Source organism: Castor canadensis, chromosome 14, assembly GCF_047511655.1.
Source record: "Castor canadensis chromosome 14, mCasCan1.hap1v2, whole genome shotgun sequence".
Classification (NCBI taxonomy): domain Eukaryota; kingdom Metazoa; phylum Chordata; class Mammalia; order Rodentia; family Castoridae; genus Castor; species Castor canadensis.
Genome location: NC_133399.1, coordinates 11,040,446 through 11,068,376, shown reverse-complemented (window position 1 = coordinate 11,068,376; position 27,931 = coordinate 11,040,446). Strand labels below are relative to the sequence as shown.

The window sequence follows — 27,931 nt, the reverse complement described above, 5'->3', positions numbered from 1 at the left end:
GGATCATCATCCAATCAGAATGGAGTGCGTAAGAACTGTCCAATGAGGAGCGCGGATCTTAGGACGTACCCGCTGCCCAAAGCACTGCCTTCCTTTCAGGAACCGCCATACTTGATCTCCGCGTCTAAGCCGGGAGAAGCCCCAGGTTTCCCAGCCTTGGCCGCTCTGTGTCCCCTGACTGCAGGAGCCTAAGGACGACGCCGGGTGTCTCGGGAAATGGTGAGATTTCAGCCGGGGTGGCAGAGCCGCGGCGGGGACCGGCCAGATGCTGCGGTGGCCCCTATGTGCTGTGCGTCCTCCCCCGGCTCTGCTCGTCCTCGCTCCTCTGGGCCGCAGGGTGGGGCTGGGCCGGAGCCGGGACTGGCATTTGCCCCTTTGTCACGTGAGCGGCCACGTTGGCCGTCCAGAGACTTGTGGGTGGCTTGGACCCGGGTCCCCAAGGGCGCAATGATGGAGGTTACGGCGACTCCTGCCCCCGCATGGGTGGGGCTGTTCCCGTGTCTCCTCGCTGGCGCCCTCTTTCTTGAGTATTCAGGGTCCAGGAAGGGTCGTGCTCTACAACTTGAGCCTCCTACTGCCCACTGTGTTTGTGTTGGGTGTTTTGGAGATCCAGTCTTGGGAACTATTGGTCCATACTGGCCTCCATCCTGCCAATCTCAGCCTCCCAAATAGCAAGGGTTGCAGGTTTTTTCTGTTTTGTTTCTTGTAATCAGTTCGGTTAACCAAAGCAAAACGTTGGAATTAGAAAAGTGTGTATGTAAAGTTGTATGTTCAAAAAAGGAGTTCTCTGGCAAGAGCAACAGGACTGGGTTTGTTTGCACTTGGCTCTTTTTTTCTTAGGATAAAGTTCTGGCCCTTGGGACTTTTTTTTTTTTTTAATGATGCTTGCGTTTGAACTCAGGGCTTGTTAGACAAATGCTCTATCACTAGAGACACTCCACCAGCCCTGTTTTGTGGCGGGCATTTTCGAGATAGCATTCGGGCAGTGATTTGACCAGCCTGGTTGTGATCCTTCTGATCTCTGCCTCCTGAGAAGCTGAAATTATAGGCATGAGCCACAATTGCTTGGCTGCGGTGAGACTTGTTTTTTTGTTTGTTTATACATTTATTCATATGTGTTTACATTGTTTGGGCTACTTCGACCCCCTACTCCTCCCTTCCTCCTGGATTCCAGGCAGAACCTGTTCTGCCCTCTTCTCCATTTTTTGGAAGAGAAAACATGAAAGATAATATGAAAGACATAGACTTTTTGCTAGTTTGAGATAAGGATCGCTATACAGAGAGATTCCTAGCATTGCTTCCATGCACGTGTGTATTACAATCTGCATTGGTTCATCTCTACCAGACCTCTTCACTAATTCCAGGTCACCTTCCCATAGTGGCGTCTGACAGTTTAAGATTAGTTTGTTTGCACCTCTACAGTGGGCACATCAACCACTTTCAAGTTTTAGGTTTCTTTCTCTTTCCTATTCCTCCTGTACGTGTTCTCCCCTTAGTGTGTGACCCATGTCCAATAATATTACTGCATTTGTTTTAGCTGTATAATTCATATGTGAGGGAGAACTCTTGTTTAATCACCACTGTTTACCAGGATTACAACCTTTGGGGTACAAGTGGACATAGTTCTTTGTTTTGCAACACTGAGTTAGTGTCCTCAGAATGTAATTTGTGGTAATTGAGAAAGCCAAGGGCAGTGTGAGAGGACACCCTTGGGTTCTTCCATGTGGAGAAAAGGCTTTGTGTAGATGTGTAGTACATGAAATATTTAGTGTTTCTTTGTCTCAGTTTCAGGCATGGGGATGCTAACCTCCCTGGAAATCTTGGGAATGGGGTGACTTTGGTTGTTTGTCACAAGCCTTTTGGAGATAATGTCTCAGTCTCTTCAGAAGAGACTTGTGTGTAAGATTAGCATGTTTTTAACCTTGTGAATGTGGATTCTCCTGTGTAAAGCAAGTGAAGCAGACATCTTTCCCTGGCTGCTGCCTCTTTTTTCCTGCATAGACTCTCATTTCTATAAAATACAGCTTGACTTAAGTATTCCAGAAACTTCTTTCAGGATTTGAGTGCAAGACAGTGGTTTCCTTTTTTGGAACCTGGGTGGATACAGTGATGAGATCTGAAGAAGCAAAGTCAATTGTTTCAGTAAGTTATTTGTTTCATACTAAGAAGAATGAGAATATAAACATACATGGAATCATCATGTATGTCTTCTGATGGGTTCCCTGATTTATTACCAACAGATCATAGAGTGGGATTTTAGTTCACTGTAGTTTTAATTACTAAGAATAATATTACTTGATTTTGTGAAATTTGTATTGATTAATATTGCAACTCATATACCATTATTATGGTGGAAAACATTACTGTTTTATCTGTTGACATTCCCAAGTAAAAGCTATATTTACTGGTGGGCATAGTGAATGATCATTCATGAGTCCTCTAGTTTTTCATTAGTAACAGTTTATAAGAGGACAAATACAAACATCCAATTTCTGTTTTTCAGTATTCCCTGAGGATGGGTTCAGTTCCCCAAGGAGCAAGTTGTTTCTTTTTCTTTTCTTTTTTTTTTTTAGTGATACTGGGACTTGAAGTCAGGGCCTTACACTTGCTAGATGGGTGCTCAACCATTTGAGCCACTCACCACTTTTTTGTGTTGGGTATTTTCTTTTTGTCTTTTCAATTTTAAGTTGTTTGTTGGAAATACAGTTTTTTAAAACCACTATGTACTTTTCTGTACTAGAGCAAAAGTCAAGTAATAAAAGTACTTAACATTTTGCTGTAAAATTACTCAACCGTGATGTAAAAGGTTTTTGACAACTAAATGTACAGCCATCTTTTACTTACGTGAGCCTCCAGGCTAATTGTTTATCCTCCATTTGTTGACTTTTTTTTGTTGTTGTTTTTTAAGATAGCCCTACAATAGAACATCAGAAGCTTTTTCCTTCCTTTTCAAAAGGCTAGGACACTTCTAATTACAAATGTTCTTCTCAGTACTTTTATTCTGATGAAGCATCATACTGCAACTCCCTTATAAAAACAGGAAGTGCCATTATATTTCCTTTAAATTCAAACCTGTTCTTAGAACCTGTTCTGTTCTAAGCAAAAATAGAAAAGGTGAACACAGATCTAGAAAGTTCTATTAAGATATAACTTTCATAAAAGTATTACTGTAAACAAGATCATTTCGATACCCAAGAGTTACTGATGTTTCAACCAGTAGCAAATTTTAAGTTCCAAGAATAGATACACAGGTTATAGATAGCATGAAGGTAAACAAATATTAAAGAATCAACTAATACAGATTAATTATAAGCCTGCTTTGTCAGAACATCTTTGTCCTATACAGTTTTTAAAGTGATAGAAAATTTATAATGATATAAAATCCTGAATCTACTGTAAAAGGAACTAAATTTTAAATGTTTGACACTGTTGTCTTGATAGCTATTTGAGTCAAGAATAAATTTTTTAGAACTACAGCTTTGATTTAATACTCTAAATTTAAAACTCTGAACTTGAAACAAAATACTGTGGTTTATGATGTTGCAAGGGGGTAGGTTAATTGTAGGAATGAGTACAATTACTTAGATACCAATATTGTATAAGTTAAAGAGAAAAGAGACTTTTCATGGTTTTGTGTGTGTGTGTGTGTGTGTGTGTGTCTAGGCCTTTCTAGACAAGTGCTGTATTGCTCTGGGACTGAGCTCCACCCTCCATTGTCATATTCCTCTTTGCAAGCAATTTTCAAGCAACTACCTTAAATACAAACCAGTATTTAACATTTAAAATCCAATTTAATACTCATCAAATTGAAATTGGTTTGTTATTGGAATGAACAATAATTTCTCACTAGAAAAGGACCCCATGGACAACAAACTGCCCATGTTTTCTGTCATTTTGTAATATTGGGGAAAAACACATTATGTTCCTGTTAGAGCAGAGCTAATGACTTTTTTCACAAAGAAACGAATATACTTTAAATGATGCCAATACTATCTAGGTAAATAGTTACATGAATGTGACCATTAATGACTTGGCTGTTTATAATGAAAATGCAGATGGTTTCCTGCTCTCGCTGCTAAGATGAGACTTTTACAAGATGCATGTACTTTGTCCTCTGGCAATGCTTCCACAGTCCCACTACCTCCATCAGGTGCTCTTTAGAAAAAACAAGCTGGAATACCTGGACTAAAGTTACATTTCTTTCTTTGAAATGCTGTTCTATGCATTTCCGTCACATTTTTCAAAAATGATTATTCTAACATCAGGGTTTCTTAATAATTTGTCTGCACCTCAAATATATCCAAGGCATTAAATGAGAGCTAGAGTTTTTTCATTAGTTGTGTTTTCCCTCATAATGTCATAAATTTTAAAGTATGAATTCCTTTACATGAATTTAGGCCATGAATTAGATGTTACATTGCCCAGCTTCCATGATCAAAGAAATCTTTTGATAGATTGGGCTTTCAGAATAACTACTTTGTCTTTTATACTCATTTTACTTAGTATATAGACAAACATTTAAGGTTTTTCATCCATGTTTGGCTCAGTTTCATGAAAACATCACAGTGTTACAGTCCCATTCGACAAAAGCAGCCCTGTAAGGATATAAATTCTTGTAGTCAATTTGCAAAGGAAAACTATCTTAATGACCCTGCAGTGTATTTGAACAAAACACTCCTTTGAAGTACTTTTTACATTAGAATCTGTAGCATCCTTCAGGAGATGCTGAAGATCCATAAGATGTCACCATTTTTTCATTGTTGCAGGGATAAGGATCTTTACATTCCCCAGGAAAAAAGAAACATATGATACTGTGGTACTACACCCATTTTATTGGCACAGAGGCCCATGACCTAATCATCTCTGTAAAGACTAGAATTCTGCATCTTTGACACCTCATAGACTTTGGCTACTATGTCACTGGAGGTGACATAGGCAGTGCTGGCCCCATAGCCTGGGTAAGTTTGTAGCTGGCACATTTCATATGAAAGATTGTATTTGCTGATTTTATTCATAACGGCAGTGGTACACGATGAACATGACCAATCCAAAAGTCTTGAACACCCATTTGTTCTAATTCTTGATGGCATTTAATGAGATTTGGCATGTGCATAAATGTGTCATCATCAACTATCATCAAGAATTTGGCAAGTAGACCAAAGCTATTTGCCCAATTGAATTGCAGAATTAATTTAAGAGTAAAACCATAGAAAGAATCATCAAAGTCTTGCTGAATTATAGCATTGTTCACTCCACTGCTCATTTTCAGGCCTGTGTACAGAATGACAAAGAAACAAGTCATAGTAATTCTAAAAATCACAGGGTCAGAACGTGAGCATGTGGCACAAGCATCCCTTCTTCATAGCTCTTTGTGAATGAGTCATCTTTAACCTACCATGAATCATTGTTGTTTTTTCAGCACTGAGTCTACATGGCTCCTTATGGGCAAGCAAACATTATGCTAGAACTAGGGAATAGTTAATTATAAAACCCAAGGAGTGAGAGGACTGAAAGTGAGATATGAGTTTCCAATCTGAAAGCCATCGTGAGTGATGCATTTTTGCCACAGTAATGCCTGACATTGCTTCTCACACACATATTCTGCGTTGTTCATTAATAGCTTATAAACAGTGTTGACAGGTGGGAACTTCTGAGAAGTATTTAAGTGATGAGGTCTGGCCCTTATGTATTAATATCCCTGTACACAGTGCTTGTGGTAGTGAGCCTGAGGAGTGAACAAGAAGACCCCCTGAAGTGATGATGCCCTCATCCTGGACTTCCCCAACCTGAAAACTTGAGGAAGAAATTTCTAGGACTTTCTTTGTCTTGTTTTGTTTTAATTTTTTTCACTACTGTGACTTTAACTTGGACCTTGGGGTTTGTTAAGTGCACTGCTACTTGATCCTCAATTCTAGCTATTTTTTACCCAAACTTGGATATTCTATTACATGCACACAATGTGGACAAACAAAATCTGAATGTTAAAAAAGAAGTGGGGTGTTATTAGAACAAGCACACTGACATAGCAGTGGCTTCGGAACTGGGTTATGGAGAGATGTGGGGAGCAGTTTTGATATAATTATGGGAGAAGCCTTTTTATAGGAATGGAACAGGAAGGGCAGTTCTGATCGGGGCCTGGGGAGAACAGCTGTCAGGAAAGCCTGAGTGCTCATACATAAGTGGCTTTGAATAGAATGTTGGTGGAGACACAGACAGCATAGGCCACTCCCAGGAGGCCTCAAAAGTGAGGAGCTCTTTTTGTAAATTGGGACGGAATTGCCATCCTTGTTACCATGAGGCAAAGAATTTGGCTGAATGATTTTTGTGTCCCAGAACTTTATGGAGTGGAGAACTTCCAAGTGAAGGAGGATATTTGACAGAAGAAATCTGAGCTGCAGTGTTGGTTGTGTGATGGCTTCTCTTTCTGGCTTCTAGAAAATGGTAGAAAAAGAGAAACCTCATAAAGACCAATGTTATTCTGGGTACAGTGATGCATGCTTGTGATTTCAGCACTCCAGAATTTGAGGTCATCCTGGACTACACTGAAATACCCTTTCCACCCCCTCCCACCAAATTCTCATATCCAAGGGAAAGTAGAAGATAAAGTTCTGAAAAACTCTCCACCTAGCTGTGTTCTATTCCAAGTACTGTGTCCAAGAAACATTAAGGTGATTTTCATGGATGGAAATAAATCACATGTTCTTACATCTGTGCAGTGGATGAAATTGTGAAGTGTTGATCTTCAAAGCTGTTTAGCCCATGACTAGCTAAGATATAAGCATACAAAGTTTAAATAGTGTGTCACGTGCCACTGGCTTATGCCTGTAATCCTCTCCACTTTGCAGTCTATGATGGAGATGATGTCAGTTCAGGGTAGCCTGAGCATAGTTCACAAGACCCCATCTCCAAAATACACAGAGCAAACTGAAATGGAGGTGTGTATCTGCTTTGCAAGCATGAAGTCCCAAGTTCAAACCCCACATCCATCAAAAAAATTGTGTGTGTGTATGTATGTATATACACAATCATACAAACATACATAAATGTTTGTGTATACACCCATGCACACATATGGAAAGGAGGTGGCATCAATGTAAATTATGTGGGAATGCCTCTAGTGAGCCCTGGTAAATTCAATATAAATTAGCATGCTTACTCTAGTGAGAAATCCTGAGTAGATGATGACATGTTGCAAAGTCTTCACTTAGCCAACATCTAAGAATGCACCTAGATCCTAATCTTGCTAATGTAGCCAGGCAGAGGTGGCACTCACTTAATTTTCTAGCTTGTTTGGAGGCTGATAGTTGGAATATCTCAGTTCAATGCCAAATGATCTAATGGTTCATGAGACCCCCATCTTCAAAATCTCTGGAAAAATATGGACTGAAAATATTGCTCTAGTGGTGGACTCCTTGCTTTGCAAGCACAAAGACCTGAGTTCAAATCCTAGATCTACCAAAAACAGGTAATGTATGTAAAATGCTGACCTGTACACTTTTGATACTCAGTAGTATTCTTGATTGCCTGTGTTTACAGAACAGGCTGTACCTAGGAACACTTCATCATGTCTCTATTACATTTTCTTCTCATTCCCTATTCCATGAGTGTTGACTCTTGACCACACCGGCTCAGCTTTCCATTCCCTCATGTTCACATCTTGACTTCTGACTTCTACAGTAAACATTAGAGCCGTGTATTTTCCAATAAATGTCCACTTCACACCTGAACTGGTACCTGGTTGTTCTCTGAAGATCTCAGTACTAAGTACTCACTTTTTTAGAAGAATTTCTCTTTTCTTTCTTAGCACACTCTGCCCTTCAGGACTGAGGAAAAAACATAACTGTTCTATCCACTGTGCTCCTCTCAAACAAAAATTCTCCTTCTTTGTGTCTTGGAGGTTCTGTCCTCTCACATCCACCATCACCTTCTTGTGACTGTTATTTTCAGACATTTTCCTAGCCATTATTTTTTTCTTTCATTAAATTTTGGTCTCAGTACACACACACACACACACACAGAGAGAGAGAGAGAGAGAGAGAGAGAGAGAGAGAGAGAAATAAAAATTTGATCTCAGTATCTATTTCCTTCTACAGTCCTGTCATTCTCAGGGATCAGGGGATTCGGCTTCTCAGTCACTTCCAGTAGCAGTAACCTTTTCATCTCTGCCCACCCCACATCCCAAATGTACACACCCTTCTCTTCCTCCACAACTTCCCAGGAATTTGCTACTTCCCACTGTAAGGGTTCTGGTCTTTAGATCCCATAACACATCTGCTCATTTGTCCTAATACTTCGCTTCCTTTTTACCTTACATTTCATGGTATATTATTACACTTTTTCTCTTTCACATATACTCAAAGCTCTTGGTCTCCTTCTCTCCATGCTGTATGAATTTTGTAAAGTTTAATTTTTGATGTGAGTTTTCTTGCCATTTACATAAAGGGCAACCTGGTTGAGGACAAGAATCAAAATATTGGACCCCAAAAGTTTTCTTGATATGACTACATCATTCCATATGTTTTAACAACATTTTATAAATTTCTCCTTTCTTCCTCCTTTCAGCTAATTACTCAGTTTCCTGAACATTGAAATCATAGGACAGAAACTTTTTCCTCATCTTCAAATTGCAGATCCAAACCAATTTGTGACAGTACCTAACCCCTTCTTTCTTACTATTAAAGTGAGGGACTTATTTCTCCCTTAATCCAAATGATGGTGCCTCCATACATCATCCAGATGTCAGCCCCTCTCACTGTATAATGTATCTGCTGGATTTTTCCTACTCTTACCCCTTGTCAGTTTTTGCCTAAATCAACTTTCCTAGCTCTACACATAGTTGCCTCACAGCCCCTCCTGTCCCATTTCCCCAACACTTTTGAGATCTCACTGGTGGCCTGAAAATGCTACCTCTCATTGTTGCTGAATTCATTTACTGTTCTCAAATGGATGTATTCTTGCCACTTCACTAAAACTGCTTTTGTCAAGACCAGCAACTTCATGGTCTCAATTTCAAAGATTAATTTCATGCTCTTTATTGAACACCTAACAGGAAATGGTGTCGTGTAGGACAACAGGACCCCACTTCTCTACAGTTGCCCAATGCCGAGAATCTCTAATGGGAGAACCGTGGTTGTACCTGCAGACTTTGTGTCAGTTCCTGAGATGCACATTTCTGTTAGAGAGCTTCCAGGAACCACAGGCCAGCACATGGAACCCTGCTATTCTGTGACCTCCTTATTCAAACATGGACTTGTACATTGCTTCTCCTAATTCAGATTTGAATTGAAGACTGTTGAAGATTATCAGTGTAATGGATAAGTGTAAACAACTTAGCTAAAAGCTCAGGAATAACTAAAGAAAATGAACTATAAGGACTCCAGTAAGTCAGTATTCTAGTGTGTAGTCTTTACTCTTCAGTAGCTGGAGGTTCCAAAGTTGATTCTTAAGGAATGGATTGTTGTTCCACTTTACTCAGTAGGGATTACCTTTAGGAAGAGTCTGACTCAACAATGTAATTGCTTTCTTTAATTCTTATAGATGAATAGTGAGCCATTTCTCAAACTTTCATTTCTCTATGTGACTAATAGTGATGTACAGGTAATTGATAACCCAACTTTGTTGTATTGTTCATCTGGTATCAATCATTACTTCATATTCATCAAGTAAAATTATTAAATAGATTCTTTCCAAGGGCTTTATTCTGCAAATCAGTCACAACATTTGGTGACACTTACACAACACTGTGCCTAGTGCTTTGTTAGTCATGCCATTTACTACTTTAGCCACTCTGCCTGTATAAGACAGTCCTTGAATAAAAGTTTGAAATTGATACCTTGATACTGGACCTCCTGTACTGGGTGTCTCTTTGTCCTGTGCTTGTAGTGCAAAAACTGAGCATGTAGCCAGGTGCTGATACCTCATGCCCATAGATCAAAAGTCAGAGATCGGGAGGATCACTGTTTGAAGCCAGCCCAGGAAAACAGTTGGGAAGACCGTATCTTGAAAATACTGAACACACAAAAGGGCTGGTGGAGTAACTCAAGTGGTAGAGAGTTTGCCTAGCAAGCATGAGTCCCTGAGTATTCAAATCCCAGTACCACAAAAAACCCCACCAAACCCACCCCCCCAAACTTGAGGATGTGCTCATGCAAGGGTGACTCTTTCCAGAGCAATTGAGAAAGGTACCCCTCTCATGCTTATGATAGGGAGATGGAGTACAAGGCTGTTGTGGTTCACAGACCTTTGTATTATAGGAACAAGTGAGATTTAAGAAGTACGTGACTAGCTCTTTCTGCGGTCTGTGTGTGCTGCCATATGGTGTGCAAGATTTTCCTGACTGACGGTCTAAAGAACATCAGCCATGCTGAGAAGACAGGCAAAAGCCTGGTCCTGCTTGGGCCACACACTAATGTCATTGATCTGTAACTGTGAGGATGAAGCATGGTTACATTGCAGAATTTCAAGTCACTGATGAGCACAGAGCTGGGAAAATTGTCAGTCTCTCAGGAGAATTAAGCACATGTGAAGTGATCAGCTCAAATTTGAAGTACAGCTCAAAGATGTAGAAAAACGGCAGAATCATCTGCTCTCATCTTGTCAGTCTCATTGCATTGCACTGATATCCTCAGCTAGCACACAAACCACAAAAAACGATGAAAAGACAAGAGGGAAAATCCTGGGATTCTTTTTCTTGGGATGTAAAACATGCATACAAATAAATGCTGCAAGTTAAAAAAAAAGTGGGGGTGTACACAGATTGACTACGTTTTTCTATTTTATTAAATCAGGATAAGAAACAAAACCTGTTGCTAAAAGTATATTCGTGATAGTAAGAGTGAGGACATAATCTGAGAATAAACAAGGAAAATTTGCTATATATATTTTACATGTGAAATTTTTTCTCCGTTTTATTCTTTTTCCTGTTGTTGCCTGTGCACCAATAATCAGTCCATCAGAGTTTTGCTATGTCACATGGAACCAGTGCTCCATCAGACAGCCTTGTACCCTTTTGCTGGGCACAGGTGGTTGAAGCCTGTAATCCTAGGTACTCAGGAGATGGATCATCCTGGGCAAATAGTTCACAAGTCCTGATCTAAAAAAAAACTATCACAAAAAAGGGCTGGTGGAGTGGCTCATGGTGAAGGCCCTGAATTCAATCCACAGTACTGCAAAAAAAGAACAAAGAGAGAAAGTGAGCTGTGTGACTTCCATTACCAAAGTGTAAATTCCTTTTACTTGCTACTGTCTTCCTTTGCTCTTTTACCACCTTTGAATCCTAGGAAAGATAGTTTACAAGTTCTTGAGTCATCTCATTAAAAAGGAGGACCCTGTCTGGGCCAGGAAGCTCACTGGAAACAGAGTAATGGAAACTATGCTAGGGTTTTAGAGATTTCCAGGAAGACAGAAATGTGAAGGAAGAGAACTTAGGGTAAAAGTCCACATAATTCAAGTACAGATGTCTCCTTTTCCTGCCCATTGGAGGTGCATAAGAGAGCTAGAAGGGTATGTAATAAGAGTTCCCTTCCTCTTGAAATTCCCTTTTTGGAATCATTCAAAAATGAAATAGTAACCTAGACACCCTAGTCTATCCCCATGCCCTAACAGCTGGGGAGGTTCCTGGAAAACTCCAGCCTCTCCCTATTTCCATCAGGGGTGCATGGAAAGACATCTGTGTTGTTAGCTGGGATGTGATGTGGGCTACCTTTGAGTGGAGCAGGTTCTCCTTGCCACTGAGATGCTTGGTCATTTTCCCCCAGGGCTCTGGAGCTCTGTCTTATCTCAGGTGTGGATGTAGTTAACAGCTGATACAGATCCACCAAGTAAGAAGCTGACAGAATTCTTGGTTCACAGATTGGCCAGTTGTGGAAAGTGGGTCTATTGGAAGGTGCTGGGGTAAAGAAGCAAGGCCACAGGCAAGCAGTGACTCAGTGAAGGGCAGAAGCCAATGGATGTATAAAAGTTGTATACAGAGTAAGAATGAATCAAAATAGAATTGAAAAATGGCCAAAGTATAAATAATCCAAGTTGGAGCCTAGAGGTGTTACTCAAGCAGTACAGAGCCTGCCTAGCAATTGTGAATCCCTGAGCTCAAACCCCACTACCTCCCCCCCCAAAAAAAAACCCATCCTAAATTAAGTGGGAAAGACAGTGTATTCAGTAGGGCGACATGTAATTCATTCCTCTGTTGCTAAATTAATCCCATGTAATTTTTGATAGCACAATTTTTTCCAGGCAGGCACTTTACTACTTGATCCATACCTAGAGCTCCAAAAATAATAAAAGTACTGATTTCAAATGACAGCATAAGATGTCACTGAGACATGGTAAGAAGCAGGTGCCTGGTCTGGAACGTCTGGAATGGTTTGGGTCAATGCAATTAGACTCAAGGCTGGGTCAGGTTCGCCCAAGGGGAGGAAGCCTGGACTGGGGAATGGTGATTGGAATCTTTCACTTTCATCTTGCAGTCAGGTTGCTGATTTCTGTCATTCAGGTTGTTTAGGGAGGGGGCCTTGATCCTTAACCGATCAGGAATACTGATCTTTGGCAGGAGCTGTCCAGTGAGGAGCGTGGACATATGGACCTCTCCACTGCCCAGAGCATGACACTCCACTTAGTGTAGTATAGTAGTGGCCCTATTCGAAAGTCCACTTTTGTTCTGAGAAGCTCCAGGTGTCCCAGCCTCAGAGGTTTTGTGTCCTTGCACTGCAGGAGCCTAGGGATGACATTGGGAAACTAGGAAATGGTGAGATTTTGGGCAGGGTCACAGAGCAGCAGCGGGGGATGATGGGGGACCAGTTGGAAGCAGTGCTGGCAGATGCAGCCATGGCTCCACTTGGCCCTTGCTCCTCTGGGCCCAAGGATTTGGTTGGGTCTGAGCTGACATCTGTCAACTTTGTGATGTGAGTGGCTTCCTCAGCCACCCGATGCCCTGTGGACAGCTCGACCCTGTGTGTCACCAACACCATGGTGATGGTGGTCATGGCTGTGCCTGCCTTATGCAGGGCTCCTGTGCAGGGGCGCTGTGGAGTGGGATCCCCATATCTCCTCGGTGGCGCCAGTTTTCCTGAGTCATCAAGATGGAGGGAAGGTTGTGTAAACTCCAGGACGTGTCGCCATGCATTGGCCATAAACCCTGATTTCCAAGTTCTCCCCACATCACTCAAGAACCTGCAAATGGTGGTCCTTATACAGGGTGGCTGATGGAGGGGAGGGACTCTGCAACCCTCTGTGACATCATGGTCACTATTCTCACTGTTTCTAAACCTGGTTTTAAGAAGCAAAATAATGAATGGGGAGAAGGGACAGTATTTGAATGGGGTGTGGCAGCTTTTTGTCTGACAGAAGAAAGGACTTAGAGGGACACTGGGATTTCCCTAGTGAGGATCATTAAAAGCAAGCTAAAGCTCAGGAGGACTCTGCCTTACAAGGTCCCTTGGGAAGCACCACAACGATTTGTGAGGAAGTCCTACATAAAAATCCCAACTTTAATTACATCCTCATGAGCTCTGAGCCTCACCTTTGTACAGACTTTAAACCTGAGTAAAAAAGCAAGAGGGCAGGAGATTCACACAACTGGGTGACAGAATGTGTCACAGGTTCAAAGCAGGGCAAGGAAGAATGTAAAGACTCGAGGTCACTGTCAGTTTATTGTCTGTCTTTTGTGGATGTTTCAGCCAGTTGTGGTTTTGTCTTTCAAAACTGCTTCTCCTGAGCCTGCGTGTCAAGGTTGTGTTAGTGGCAGCTGCCTGTTCTCAGCAGACATTGCCTAAGACTCTCTCATGTGGAAAGGCAGGGTATTAGGAGCAAACAGGATTCAAAGATAGTCTTGTGGGGGACATGATGGAGGGATCAAAATCAACTCTAGGATCATGTAACATGGTCCCCTGAAGTCAGCCTGTCCTTAAGGTTATGGTACAGGAGGAGTGGTGTGCGGGCTCAGGCCAAGGGTGGGTCAGAAATCCCAGGTCTGCTGGAAGCAAGAAACTTAAGGAGAGTTGGGTTAATTGTTTTTTACAGTTAGCTCAGCTAACCATATTTTTTGTTTGTCTTCTTATAGTGTTGTCACTTTTGACCATTGACATGTTTGTTTGTTCCTTTTAAATATGTATATTCATTTTCACGTGTTTTTAAACCTTATTTGTTTTGTGTTGCTTTTTACTAAACCTAGGACACTCTTATATAATATTAGACAATCTATAGCTTTCTTAGCCCAAAGCTCTTTAGTGTTTTTAGGAATTTGATATAACTAGGACATTTAAGGTTTCTTGGGCTGTTTAAAACAGTGATTTGGAAAGTATAGAATTTTTTTTTTTGGTTGTATTGGGGTTTGAACTCAGGGCCTCAAGTTTCCTAGGTAGGATCTCTTACTACCTGATCCACTGCCAGCACTTTTTTAATGACGGCTTTTTTCCAAATAGGGTTTTGCAAACTCTTCGCCCAGGTTGGCTTCCAACCAAAGTCTCCTGAGCTCTGACTCCAGACTGAAATTGTAGAATTTTATATGTCTGTTTAGCCTGAAAATCTTGGTGACAGTGAGCTCTTTCTAAGGATATGTGCTATCCCTTTCCTTGTTTTATGTTGCCATTCCCAAATAAAAGGTATAATTTTGATTTATGTGCATACTGAATTATCCTTCCTGTGTCCTGTCTAGTTTTTCATTCAGAGTAGACTACAAGAGCACAAGTACAAACATCTGATGTCTGTCTCTCTGTTTAGTCACAGGGGATGCACTCACTTCCCTGAGAAACAACTTAGTGTTTTTTTCCTCCTATATGGGACTTGGGCTGAGAGTCAAGGCCCGGTGCTTCCAAGCAGGCCCTCTAATCCTGAAGCCACTACCTTAAGGTGGTTTTTGTGGGGATTTTTGAGATACCATTGGGCAAACTGTTTTCCTGGATTGGCCTCCAACCCTCATCCTCTTGATGTCTGCATTCCTGTCCAATTAAAGTGGGTTTTTATTCTGGTTTTCTTTGAATTTTTTGTAGTTGATTTGATCTCAGGTCCTCAGGCTTGCTAGGCAGGTGCTCTCACTTCTTGAGACACTGTCCCATTCTTTTTCTGTAATGTGAATTTTTAGATAAGGTCTCATGAACTGTTTGTCCAGGTCTAGCTTCAAATTGCTACCCTCCTGATTGGTGACTCCTGAGTCACTAGGTTTACATTGTATTATCTTGGATACTCACTAATTTATACGGCTTTCTGTGAGAAAACATAAATTCAGAAAGATTTATAGATCAGTAGTGTTGTTTTCTTCCAAAAGAGCAACCTTCCATGAGCCTGGCTTCTCCTCTTGTTAGCTGACACTGCACTGTTGAACATCCTGTACAAAGAAGCAGTGTTTGCACATGGCTGAAAGCTGTGGTAATCTTGTGGCCACCTGAATATTTTACATACATAAAATACAAACTTGGACTTTGAACCAATGATTTTTTAAAAACATTTTTCTTTTCCTCTTGCAAGGAAAGATGTAGAAATCTCTAACTAAAGGCATGTTTAGTCCTTTGGCAAGCCTAATGTGCCTCGATCGCTCAGGTACCAGCCACCTCCAGCAAGCAGCATGTGAGCTAAGAGTTTGTTTTATAGAAAACAATGTGTAGAAATTATATCTTTGTCCAGCACCTGGTGACATCATTTACCATACCATCTCTTAGGATGCTTGAATAGCAAAAAAGTGAACCCTATACAACTGTCAATTTACCTGCCCTGACTTTTCATCAGAGCCTGTTTCCACTGACTCTTAAACTCCTGGTTCCACTCTCACATGCTACTTCCATCCTTAGAATAGGTACACTTCCTAGGCATACCGGGCTGAGAGGTTCTGCTGTGCCTTCTGCATTGAGGCTGTCTGGGGATATGTGACATAGTGATGGAGCACTGGGTTATGATCTCAGGGCTTCCAGCTTGCTAAGCAGCCACTATTTCTGCTTGAGCTATCCCACCTGTGTTGGGTGTTTTTGAGATAGGGTCTCTGGACATATTTCCTCTTGAGCTCTGTTCCTGTGAGGTAGGGAAACAGGCATGGTTCCCCAGAGTCAGCAACCTGCAGTATCTAAATCTTTGATGGAGCCTGCATTTTTGTCATACCTGAATTCCTTTATGCAACAAAGATTGAATAATTTCCCATATCCTTTGAGACTATGAAGTTTAGGTTTTCCATTTAGGTCTGTTTTCCACATAGACCAAATACATTCTAGGCATGAGCTGCTGTGTTTGGCTTTGTTTTGTTGTTGCATTTGTTTATTTCAGTATGACAGGATGAAGTATGGACAAGTGTTTAGCGAAAAAAAAGAAATATTTCCTGTCCCCACCCAGGAAATGAACCAAAGACTCCTATATTTTTTTTTCGATATAGAGTCTACCTAAGTAGCCCAGGATGACAGTGAACTCACAATTCTTATTTTGCCTCCAATATGCTGGGATGAGTGGCTGGTACCAAGTTCTTCATTGGCTGCCTTCACATATTCTTTCCCCATAGGATTAGCTGCTTTACTAGGATTACAGGTAGTAGCCACCCACACCCAGCTACTCCCTTGCTTTTTTATGTTGTTCATTGTGGAATATTTTTGTGCAGTGAAACAGCAGGAAGTGAAACTTAGGGACCCTTTTTCTGGGTGTTTATAGTGACTTTCTCATTTTCCCAGTTCATTTGGTTAAGGTTACATGAACTAGTATTTATTGTCTGGTTAGCAAAAGGGGGAAACAAAAAATGATTATAAAAGTCATGATTGTTATCTTTAGTTCCTTGAAAATCACATCAGATGGAGGACAGGGACAAGGAAACATTGGAGGGATAGCAGCAACAGTGGTCCTGTGAAGAGTAACATTGAAGGAGAGCTGCACAGTATTTGCCAAACGGAGTCTTTTTGGTTCACCCTGAAATCTACCTTCTGCTTCCAGGTGGTTTCTCAAACTAATGCAGTTGGTTTTTGCAAAGGAAGTGCAGCATTCTGTCACTGGTACTGTGCTGAGTTGAAACTGGCTGAAATTAAATATAGTTTACCATCCAGTCCTTTTTCTGAAAATGACCACCCTTCAGTAGACTCTTGCATCTTGAAATACCCACATGGGAGAGGGGTTGGAAGTGAATTTTTTTTTTTGAGGGGAAATAAATTCATCATATTCCTTATTCTGTCATGTTTTCTGTATCCTATCCCCTGCCTATATAAATTAACAAATTATTTTGGGACTCAGCTTAAATGTCCCTTCCTCAGCAAGTGTCCTTACTCCCTCTTCAGTTAGTTTTATTGCTTTCTTGAAGACATCAGTCATAAGAAATAAATTCTTCTGAATAGTGTCACCTAATGATCTTCCCTCTTGCGGTGAGATTAGCACTACTTTAATTTCCACAAAGCCTCTTTGGAGTGTGCATTTATAAGGGTTGTGTTGAGACTCCTGGTATTACAAAGGTGACAGTTTAGAATGTTCCCTGTGTGTTCTTGATGATCACGTAATGTGACAGGTTAGGGAAAAGAAAATCAAAATATTATCCTCCACCCACAAAATGAGTGAATTGTGGAAGACAGTTTCAAATGAAAAATTTTAAATGTACAACATAAGAGAGTCTCAGTTGGATGAAGAAAGAGAGAGTTACAGTGCTTGACAAGATAGGCTGCTGGGAAACAATGGCCCATCCCTTTAATCCTGGCTACATAGCAGTTTCACATTGGGAGGCTTCGGTTTCCAAGCAGCCAGGCCAAACAGTTTGAGACCCCCATCTGCAATGTTAGCAGAGCTAAGTGGACTGGAGGTATGAGTCAAGTGGTAGAGAGGCTATTTTGCAAGGAAGAAGACCTGTATCTAAATCCTGATACCACCAAAAAAAGAAGGCAGAGATTAGGGGGAATGTGATTCAAAACTAGCTTTTCAAAGAGTTCGTGATACCCTATCATGGAAAACCCTTCACAAAAAATGACTGGTGCGTTGGCTCAAGGTATAGGGTCTGAGTTCAAACTCCAGTACTGGAAAAAAAAATTGCATGTTGATCATGGAGACTGTTTGGAAACACTCAGTTCCTCTTTCATTTTACCTGATGAGTTAATGCCACCAAAGTTCCAAGCACAGTTGAACTTTGTGTTCAAACATTTCTAAGAGTACATAGTCTCAGGACAAGTGGTTTTTGTTTTGTTTTTTTCTTTTTTCTCCTTGTGGGAGTGTGGTTTGAACTCAGCACATCCTTACCAGCCCTAATGATGTTGTCTTGTGCAAGCCAAATTGCACTTCATCGTTATGACAGAAATTATAACCTCACTCCTTAATAAGAAATTGGGATGATTCCGGAGTATTCTGGTTGTTCTGCTACTGCTGTTGTTTTCACAATTATTTTCAGGCTAGTATTAAAAGTGCTATGTGAAAGAGTGCGGGTTTGCATGCAGAGTAATGTTGAATCACCAAGATATGGAATAAACACTTTGAGAACACAGTATCATGTGAACACTTGAAGTCTAGATCTTCATTATTGTCAGTCTGACCTTCCTCCTTGAAATACACTTGTCATGTTTTAGGCATCTGTGACCTTTGATGACGTGTGTGTCAACTTCACCCAGGAAGAATGGGCTTTGCTGGATCCTTCACAACAGAAACTGTACAGGGATGTGATGGTAGAAACCTTCAAGAATCTGGCCTCTGTTGGTAAGGATGACTTCATTCCCTTGTTGCTCTTCAGTGCTTTGGAGTAATTTGGAATATGGAAACCATAAAATCAGCGAATATACCAGGTGTTGGCACATTATACTATAAGCCTACTTAGTATCTAGTAGTTTTTCTATAGTAATATTATTCAAAATGTTTTCTTTTTCTGTCTCTATTTTATTAAAAAAAATTAACAGAGGAAGATCAGACCATTGAAGATGTTTACAGAAATTCCAGAAGAAATCTAAGGTAATTTGTACTCACAACAAACAGCAACTTAAATACTGAAGGAAAGGAATGTGAAACAGATCATGTGAAAGGGAGGTCAGCAGCGAGAGGGGAGAGGGTAAAGCAGGGTATGGTTGATTTACTTTTATTGGTGGGTATGGGGTGTAAGGAGTTGTGGTTTTAACTGTGACCTTGGAACTGGCAAGGCAAGCATTCTAACACTTGCAGCATCCCTCCAGTGTGTTTTGCTCTGGGTTTGTTGGACATAGGTCTTGAGAAATATTTGCCCTGGTGGACCTTGAACCTGGATCCTCTCAGTCTCACTCTCCCTAGTAGCTAGGATCACAGGAACTAGCCACTCCCCACCATATTTGATGTACTTTCTGTACATGCATTTATATGGAACAGTGAAACCTATTGAAGTTATTTTAAGGCACGGAATGGGGGAGGAGGAATACTGGTGGAGGGGATGAAATAAACTTGTATATACTATATGTGTATACAGAAATTTCCCAGTGAAATCCCGTGTATAAATACATGTAGCAATTAAAATATTCAGAAAGAAAAGAGAAGGAACAAGAAGTGTCACTTAAGAATCAAAGAGGATTGTAGGTGTGTCCCAAAAGATAGTGTGCGTGCATTGCAGTTGTGAAGCACTGATTTCAAACTGCAGTCCACAAAAAAAGAAGAATCAAAAGAGTCAGGGTGAAATTGTATGTTTTTTCTTTTGTGCTCAGGATCAAACTCTGGGCATCCAGCTTGCTGCATATGTGCTCTACCATTTGAGCCATTCCACCAACCTAGAGTAAAATTTTTTTTAACTTCTCTTTTTTTTTCATTTATTCATATGTGCATACAATGTTTGGGTCATTTCTGCTCCCTATTCCCTGCCCCCTCCCTAGAGTAAAATTTTTAAAGAAGAAAATGATGTTTTGGGCTGGTAGACTTTCTCAAGTGAAGTAGTACTAACATGTTAAAGGGCTGGCAGACTGGTGCAGGTGGTAAAGCACCCACGTAACAACTGTGAGGCCTTCACTTTAAACACCAGTACTACAAAAAAAAAAAAAAAAGGAAGGAAGGAAGAAGGGAGGGAGCGAAGGAAAGAGGGAGGGAGGGAGGAAGAAAAAGGAAATTCCAATCCAAAATTTTCCAATATCAGAAATGTGTAGTACCAACATGATGCCCCAAGTGATAATCTGCTTTTTAATGTACAAAATCTTTCATGCAATAAATTGTGAATAATTATATGCTCTTTCCTTCAGGGTGTGAATATGTGGTGAATTTGCAGCAAATGAACTCTGTGTTTGGATTGGGGGCTATAATCTTCAATATAGCTTCTTAGGATTATGCAACTACGTCAAAATCTAACTGATTTTGTTCACATCTTTTTCATGTCCAATACTCAAATACATTTAAATGTAAAGTAGATTGTCAGTGTTTGCAAAATACTGGGATGGAATCTTTAGATACCTGTCACAATACTACTGTTTGATAATATATTTCCTGGTACCATCCTGCATGGTCAAAAATTCTTTCAGCCCATAAAACATTACTTTTCCTGGTGTGTATTTGAAAATATAGCTTAGTAATGTGTTTTTCATTATTTCTAGAAGTCAAGTGGTAGGGAGATTCTGTGAACACAAAGAAGATATTCAGTATGGAGAAGTCTTCGGCCATACTGCAGATCATATTATGAGCAATAATACTCCTAGTGGAGTGGGAACAAATGAAAACTGTGTGTGTACAGAAGTCTTCATCAGGAATCCAGCCCTGAGTCTGTCCTTCAGAATTCAGAGTGGACCCGAGCCACATGAGTATCAGGAATACAGAACAAACCCACTTAAGTGTAAGGATTCTGGGAAAATCTTTCCTGAATCCAGATTTCTTAAATGGCACAAAAGAATTCACCCTGGAGAGACAGCCTTTCTAAGTAAGCAGTATGGAAAAGCCTCCTTTCCATTGAGTAGCCTTTGTAAACATGAAATGACTCATGGCAGAGAAAAACTCTATATTTATAAGCAGTGTGGGAAACCCAGCTCACATTTGTGTGCTGTTGAAGAACATGAAAGGACTTACGGTACAGAGAAACCCTATGTATGTGAGCATTGTAAAAAAGCTTTTAGTTCTTCCAGATACCTCAAAACACATGAAAGAACTCACACTGGAGAAAATCCCTTGGTATGTAAGCAATGTGGAAAAGTCTTTAGTGCGTACAGTTCCCTCAAAACACATGAAAGAATTCACACTGGAACAAAACCTTATGCATGTAAAACATGTGGGAAAGCCTTCTATACTTCCAGTAATCTTCAAAGACATGTAAAAACTCACAGTGGTGAGAAACCATATGTATGTGAGCAGTGTGGAAAAGCTTTTAGTACTTCCAGTTACCTAAAAACACATGAAGAAATTCACACTGGAAAGACCTTTGCATGTAAGCAATGTGGGAAAACGTTTAGGTCATCCAATCACCTCAAAAATCATGAACGAATTCACACTGGAGTGAAATCTTATGAATGTAAACAATGTGGGAAAGCCTTCTATTGGCCCAGTGGTCTTAGATCACATGAACAAATTCATTCTGGTGAGAAAACCTATGTATGCAAGCATTGTGGAAAAGCTTTTACTTCTTCTAGATACCTGAAGTTACATGAAGGAATCCACATTGGAGCAAAACCTTATGCATGTAAACAATGTGGGAAAGCCTTCTATTGGTCCAATGTCCTTAGAAAACATGAAAAAACTCACAGTGGTGAGAAACCCTATATATGTAAGTAATGTGGAAAACCATTTAATTATTTCACTGACCTCAAACACATGAAGGAATTCACACTGGAGAAAAGATCTTTGCATGTAAACAATGAGGAAAAGCCTTTACTTCATTCAGATACTTCAGAACACATGAACGAATTCACACTGGAGTGAATCCTTATGAATGTACACAATGTAAGAAACCCTTGTCTTCTCCCAGGAACCTCTTGAGACATACACAAACTCACCCTGGGGCAAAACCTATGTATGTTACCAGTGTGGGAAAGCCTTCAGTTGAGTGTCCGTGAAAGACATGAACCAAGCCGCAATTATGTAATGTAGAAAGAAAATAAGGAGAGTCAATCCCTTGCATGGGCACAGTCACTTAGTTGCACAAGTTTGTCATGCCTGTGGTTGAATTAGCACTGATTCCTTTCCAGACATGGAACACCTAATAAATCTGCTTCTGGACTTAAAACTCACTTTTTGAGCTTGTATAATATAAATTGTAAAGGCTGGCAGAGTGGATCATGTGGTAACAGCACCAGCCTGACAAGTGTGAAGGCCCTGAGTTCAAGCCCCAGTGCTGCTCGACCCCTGCAAAAAACAGTGATATTTTTAATTTCAAAGATGACATAACAGAAATGGCAAATACTTGTTTGCTGTGTATTCCAATAAGGAATTAAAATGTTTTTATAATTGATATCTTGGCTCCATTGGGATCACCTGTAATCCTAGCTGTTTGGGAGCAGAGAGCTGGAAGATCAGAGGTTGAAGCTAGAGGGATCAAATAGCTGTGAGACACTATCTTGAAAATACTCAATAACATTCAGGGCCTATGAAGTGGCTAAAGTGGTAGAAGGTCTTCTTAGCAAACTGGGAATCCTGTTTTCAAACTCCAGTACCACCAAAAAAATCCCAGTTACAATAGAAACACTATGTGCTTGCTCCTGCTCTGCCTTTCATGGGCTTATGTGGGAAGGAATGTAATACCTATGTTTATAACAGTGCTATTGACAATAGGCAAGCTATGGAATCAGCCTCCATGCCATACAGCCAATATACCAATAAATAAAGTGTAGTGTATATATGTAGTGTAATATTTTTAATGCAGAAAGAAAAATGGAATTATGTAAATTGCAGGAAAATGGATGGACCTAGAGCTCTAAATGTTAAGAAAAATGAACAAGTCTCAGAAAGACAAATATCACGTTTTATATAATATACATAATGTAGGACTTTTACACAAATGTGCAAGGGGGACATTTTGAGGTGGAAATCACTGCATTATAGGCATCCATGTAAATAACACAGTTAAGCCCATCGATCTAAAAGGCAGGGAGGGAGGAACGGGATGAGAAGAAAGTATAATATGTGGGATGAAAGTACATTATGAGATTGTATGGTAGAAGCACACAGAAACTTCCTTGTACAGTAAGGCACACTAGTAAACACATGTTAAAACGAAAGCAGAAATCCAAGAAATACGTATAGATGATATATGTTAACAATAAACAAAGAAGAAGGGATGAATAATTCAACTTAACCCTGGAGATTTGACTCAAGCAATACAAGCATGGCTAGCAGCAGGAGGAAAATGTCATTCATTCCTTTCTGCTAAATTAATACCCAGTTCATTTATGGCAGCACTTTTTTTTTCTTGAGGCAGAGACTTTACCTCTTCAGCCATTCCTCTAACACCAAAAACTTCAAAAAAGTAGTGATTTCTTAGGAAAGCAGAAGACAAGATACATGCTATGAGGCAGTTTCCTGGTCTGGAAAGTCTGGATGGATTCAGCTAAATACAATTATAACCAAGGCTGGACCAAGATAACCCAAGAGGAGGAAGCCTGGGAAAGGGGAGAAATGACCTGTAATCTGTGTAGGAAGCAACCTATAAACTCATTAGTTACTGTATACTTCAGAGAAACCTTACAGACGCAAGTGAGATGAGTGGCCAGAATATGCAGAGAACCTGCATGAACATAAGAAAGTGGGCAATCCTCCAGGTCTCTCAGTTGACTTCAGAAGCATGCCATGACTCTCACTGTAGAGAGACGCTAGGACAATAGTGATGACACCTTAGGATGTCACACTTCCCATCAGATACACAAAAAGACTCCTAGAGAAAAAACACAGACATGTAAACTATGGGAAAGCCTTTATTTCTTCTAGTTACATGGAAATACATGAAAGGATTAGCACTGTGTAAGCACTGTGGAAAAGCCTTCTTGTCTGACTCATGTTCAAAATGTGAAAAAACAAGGGGCATAAACCCTATCTCTGCAAGCAGCGTGGGAAATCCTTCATTTCTTTAATTGACATTTGATAACAGAAACGATGTCAAGATGTTGCTCTTTGTATGTGAGCAACGTGGCAAAACTATTTGGCACAATATCCTTTGAAGACATGAATTAATACACACTGAGAAAATATAAATTTAAAGAATGCGGAAAATCCTGCACTTGTTCTGGTTCCCTTAAGAGGCATGTGTGGACTCATACAGGAGACAATTCCTGAATTCAGAATGTGGGAAGTCCGCATTACCACATGAACTTTCTAGTAGATATGACAATGGTTATAAAGGGAAGTAGCTACCATGCACATTTTAGGAAAGGCTCTAGTCATCCCTGTTCAGTTGAAGAACATAAAATAGGATACTGTGGTGAAAAAATCCTCACTAGCAAGGATGTTACAGACTCTTCATATATGAACACAGCAAAGATGAAAACCTTTTTTAAGTTAAAAAAAAACAAAGTTGCCATTTAAAACAAATACTTTGATCTCCCAGTTGTAACAGGAAAAGACTACCACAAATGCTCGCAGATGCCAGGTACTGGTGATTCACTCCAGTAATCCTAGGAACTCAGGAGGCAGAGATCAGGAGGATAGCAGTTCCAGGCCAGACCAGGCAAATAATTCAAGTGACAGAATCTCCAAAATTCTGTTACAATAAAAGGCTGGCAAAGTTGCTCAAGTGGTAGAGGATAGAGTGCCTGCATAATAAGCCTGAGGCCCTCAGTTTAAATCCTAACCTCACCCCACAAAATTCTCACAGGTATAATTTTAGCTTAATCACTCATAACAGCCCAGTCTTTCTCAGTGATTGTTGTTGCTCTCTTCCACACCACCATGCTCCTCAACTCTGTCACAGGAAATAGAGATGGAGCCATCCAGCTTCTAAGATGTCCCAGTAAGCCAGGAAAAACCCAGAAGATGAACACAGTTTACCATATTAAGTCCATTTTGAGTGATCCATACTTCCCTAGTATGACCAGATTCTGCTTCTCAGGCACATATTCTGTATTTTCATTATTAGCTTGTAGAATGTGTCGGGAGGTGGGGAATTTTATTTTAATGCCACTGAGTTTGAATTCGGTTCCACAAGCTTGGTAGGTAGCCACACCTACTGCTGGAGATTACATGCACAAGCCACCAGCCCCACAAATTTCAAGAACAGACAAGGCAGGGATGAAGTAGTTCTTACATGGGCACATGCACTGTATTGTCATCTGTTTCCTGATCCTTAGAAAATTATAAGTTGGGGTGGGAAAGATAAAATTTAAAACAATTTCAGAGGGTACTCTCAAATCAATTTTGGATATAGTAAAACTTTCTTATTAGGAAGAAATTAAGGATAACAATTGGATGAAGAAATGAAATGTATGAAAATTGCTGGATGTAAATTACAGTCAACCAGGTAGAATAAAAATACCTGCAATACATGCAATGTAAAAGTATTAGTTAGCCAGGCACCAGTGGCTCATCCCTGTACTATTAGCTATTTGAGAGACTGAGCTCTAGCGAGTAGAGGTTTCAAGCCAGCCCAAGAAAATTGTTTGAAAGACCCCATCTCCAATAAAACCAGAGGAAAATACATTAGAAGTGTGGCTCTAGACTGTTTTGCAATCTGGAAGTCCTGACACACAAAAAAAGTATTAGCTTACAGACTAAGCTATATGAATGGAATTGTGATGAGAAATGGCCAAAACATAACTTACTCAAGATGCAACACAATGCACAAAACCAGTGTTGATTTTGAATGGGGGCAGGGAAGGGGGAGAGGATTTGGGAACATTCTATGGTTTGTCCTGCTGTGCATACAGCACAGTGGTATCTTAACCTGAATTTTAAGTAGCTGTCAATGAACACTGTTACCACCTGGAAATAGTTCCAACCATTTAGGACTGGAGATAAGCAAATCCTATAAAATTCTCAATTATTTAAAATGACAATGCAGAAATACATGGGGTACTTAAACAAAATCCCTAACACCTAAGTTCCCCATGCAAGCAACTGTTCCCAAAGTGGCAAAAAAAGAAAGAAAGAAAGATCAACCCAGGGAATCATAGCTTTCTGGAACAGAAACTCATAAGCAGAACAAGAAAAGGAAAACTTGAACTGCAGCTGATAAACTGCTGAAGTCTTGGGTGTCTAGTAGTTTGATAGGAAAATTCTGGAAGAGATTCAGGGTTAGAGGACATCATACTTTTGAGAGTTTCACCTCCAAAAGCCCTACTGGGTTCTCACAGTACATTCCAGCCACCAACTGGTTAGAGAGGTTGGAAACAAGGTTCAGATGGTAGACACCTGCTTAGCAAGCATGACGCCCTCAGTGCAAACCCCAGTACCTCAAATGAAATAAACAGGTACAATGTGCTACTATTAAGCTATCAATTATATCAAAATGTGAATTATTTAAATACACCAATTAAGCAACAGTGATACAGTTGTTTAGAAACAAAGAACCAACTGTTCTTTTCATGAGACATCATTTTACACTTGAAGACATGAGTAGTTGAAGAGATACCATTCAAAGTATTCAAAATATCACTTGAAATATTGGCGCCAGTGCCTCCTACCTGCAAATCCTAGCTATTCAGGAGGCAGATATCAGGTGAATCACTTTTTTAAGCCAGCCTGGGTAAATAGAGACATTGTATCAAAAACAGCCTACACAAGGGCTGTTGGAGTAATTCAAGTGGTAAGAATGCCTGCCTGGCAACCCTGAGGCCCTGAGTTCAAACCTAGTGCTGCCAAAACAAAGTCCCCATCTCCCAACACTCTTTATAAGCTATTAATGAGCAATGCATAATATGTGCCTGAGCTGGCTTTGAACCATGATCCTCCTGATCTATGCTGTCTGAGAAGCTAGGATGACAGGTGTGAGCCACTGATGCCTAGCTACAATGTAGGTATTCTAATTACAATGAAATAATTATAGATATGAAAAGCAGTGTATCCAGTTAATAGCCTAATTTCACGCCTTTGTAATGTATACATTTTTCCAAGCACCATGTTCTACGTTATGATTCATTACATTTGGCTTAGCATATAAATATTTTTTAAGTCAAAATAATGGCAAGAATAAATGACATGTGGTTGTGCAGAGAGAGAATTCTAACACTATCTCAACCCTGGAGAAGCTATAATTATAGTTCAATCTGGAAATAGCAGATATGTATGTGCTCTTACATCCTGAGTCATTCTGCCTGACATTTTTAGATGTATTTATTTTGTGTTCTGACAGCTCTGGCAAAGATCTAATTTATTTTCTTTTGCCAAGGTAGAGCCACATTACATTTCTGTAAGACTATAACCTGTGTTTTACTGATAACCTCTGTAATTGAGCATTTTTCCTACTTGAGTTCTGATGGCTAATGAAAATTTGTTCTTTGTTCATGTCTATCATTTTCTCCTTGCTTCTCTCTATATTCTATAGGGTTTTCTCTTTTTATTTCTAGTCCAGTTTTTATAGTATATAATAAGAGCATGAATAATTTTTCAAGTGACAGTTGACAAATCATTTGAATGTTTATGGTTCAAATCACAGCATAGACACAGACTCTTCTCTGTGCCACCAACTAACAGAAGTGTGACACAGCACCACATCTGCAAGGCCTCTAGGTGTGTCATAGGAGGTCTTTGATGTACAGTGAACATTATTTTTCTCTATATGTTCCTGCTTTCCTCACTCCCTCCTTTTGTCTTAGTTTTTTTTATTGCTTTGTTTCTTTTTGGTGGTTCTTGGTGTTGAACTCAGGGCTTTGCTCATACTACCAGGTACTTTACCACTTGAGCCACTCCATCAACCTCTTCCCATATCTTTTTGCCACAACCCTGTCCTGTTTCATTTCAAGTCCAGTTGTTTACAGAAGCTATAACAAAGTCATGGAGTTCTGTAAGGCAAGTGATATTGGACCATCTTGCTACGTTGCATTATTAACTCCAGAACTGTTTTCTGGGTCCTTACAATTTTCTCTGTAGAGAATGATATGACTTGTGATCATTGGCGGCTTTGTGTGAACATATGTTCCTTCATTTTCAC

General features: G+C 40.1%; 1 protein-coding gene, 1 long non-coding RNA gene, 1 other non-coding gene and 2 pseudogenes across 3 annotated transcripts; 2 read left to right on the top strand and 3 right to left on the bottom strand.

Annotated features, from left to right (window-relative positions):
• The first annotated feature begins 4 nt into the window (after window positions 1-4).
• Window positions 5-20,700, top strand: LOC109675135 (uncharacterized). Its single transcript, XR_012441281.1, has 4 exons — window positions 5-219; window positions 18,501-18,627; window positions 18,825-18,876; window positions 20,118-20,700. It is a non-coding gene; the product is annotated as an uncharacterized lncRNA (long non-coding RNA).
• On the bottom strand, window positions 228-5,263 carry LOC109680416 (lactosylceramide 1,3-N-acetyl-beta-D-glucosaminyltransferase-like; annotated as a pseudogene).
• On the bottom strand, window positions 15,234-15,490 carry LOC109675134 (small ribosomal subunit protein eS27-like; annotated as a pseudogene).
• A 138-nt stretch (window positions 20,701-20,838) lies between the features above and the next one.
• Window positions 20,839-22,022, top strand: LOC141410454 (uncharacterized). Its single transcript, XM_074053465.1, has one exon. The coding sequence runs from the start codon at window positions 20,839-20,841 to the stop codon at window positions 21,628-21,630; it is 792 nt and encodes a 263-aa protein (XP_073909566.1). The 3' UTR covers window positions 21,631-22,022.
• A 5,368-nt stretch (window positions 22,023-27,390) lies between these two features.
• Window positions 27,391-27,517, bottom strand: LOC141417141 (small nucleolar RNA SNORA17). Its single transcript, XR_012441747.1, has one exon. It is a non-coding gene; the product is annotated as a small nucleolar RNA SNORA17 (small nucleolar RNA).
• Between the last annotated feature and the right edge of the window lie 414 nt (window positions 27,518-27,931).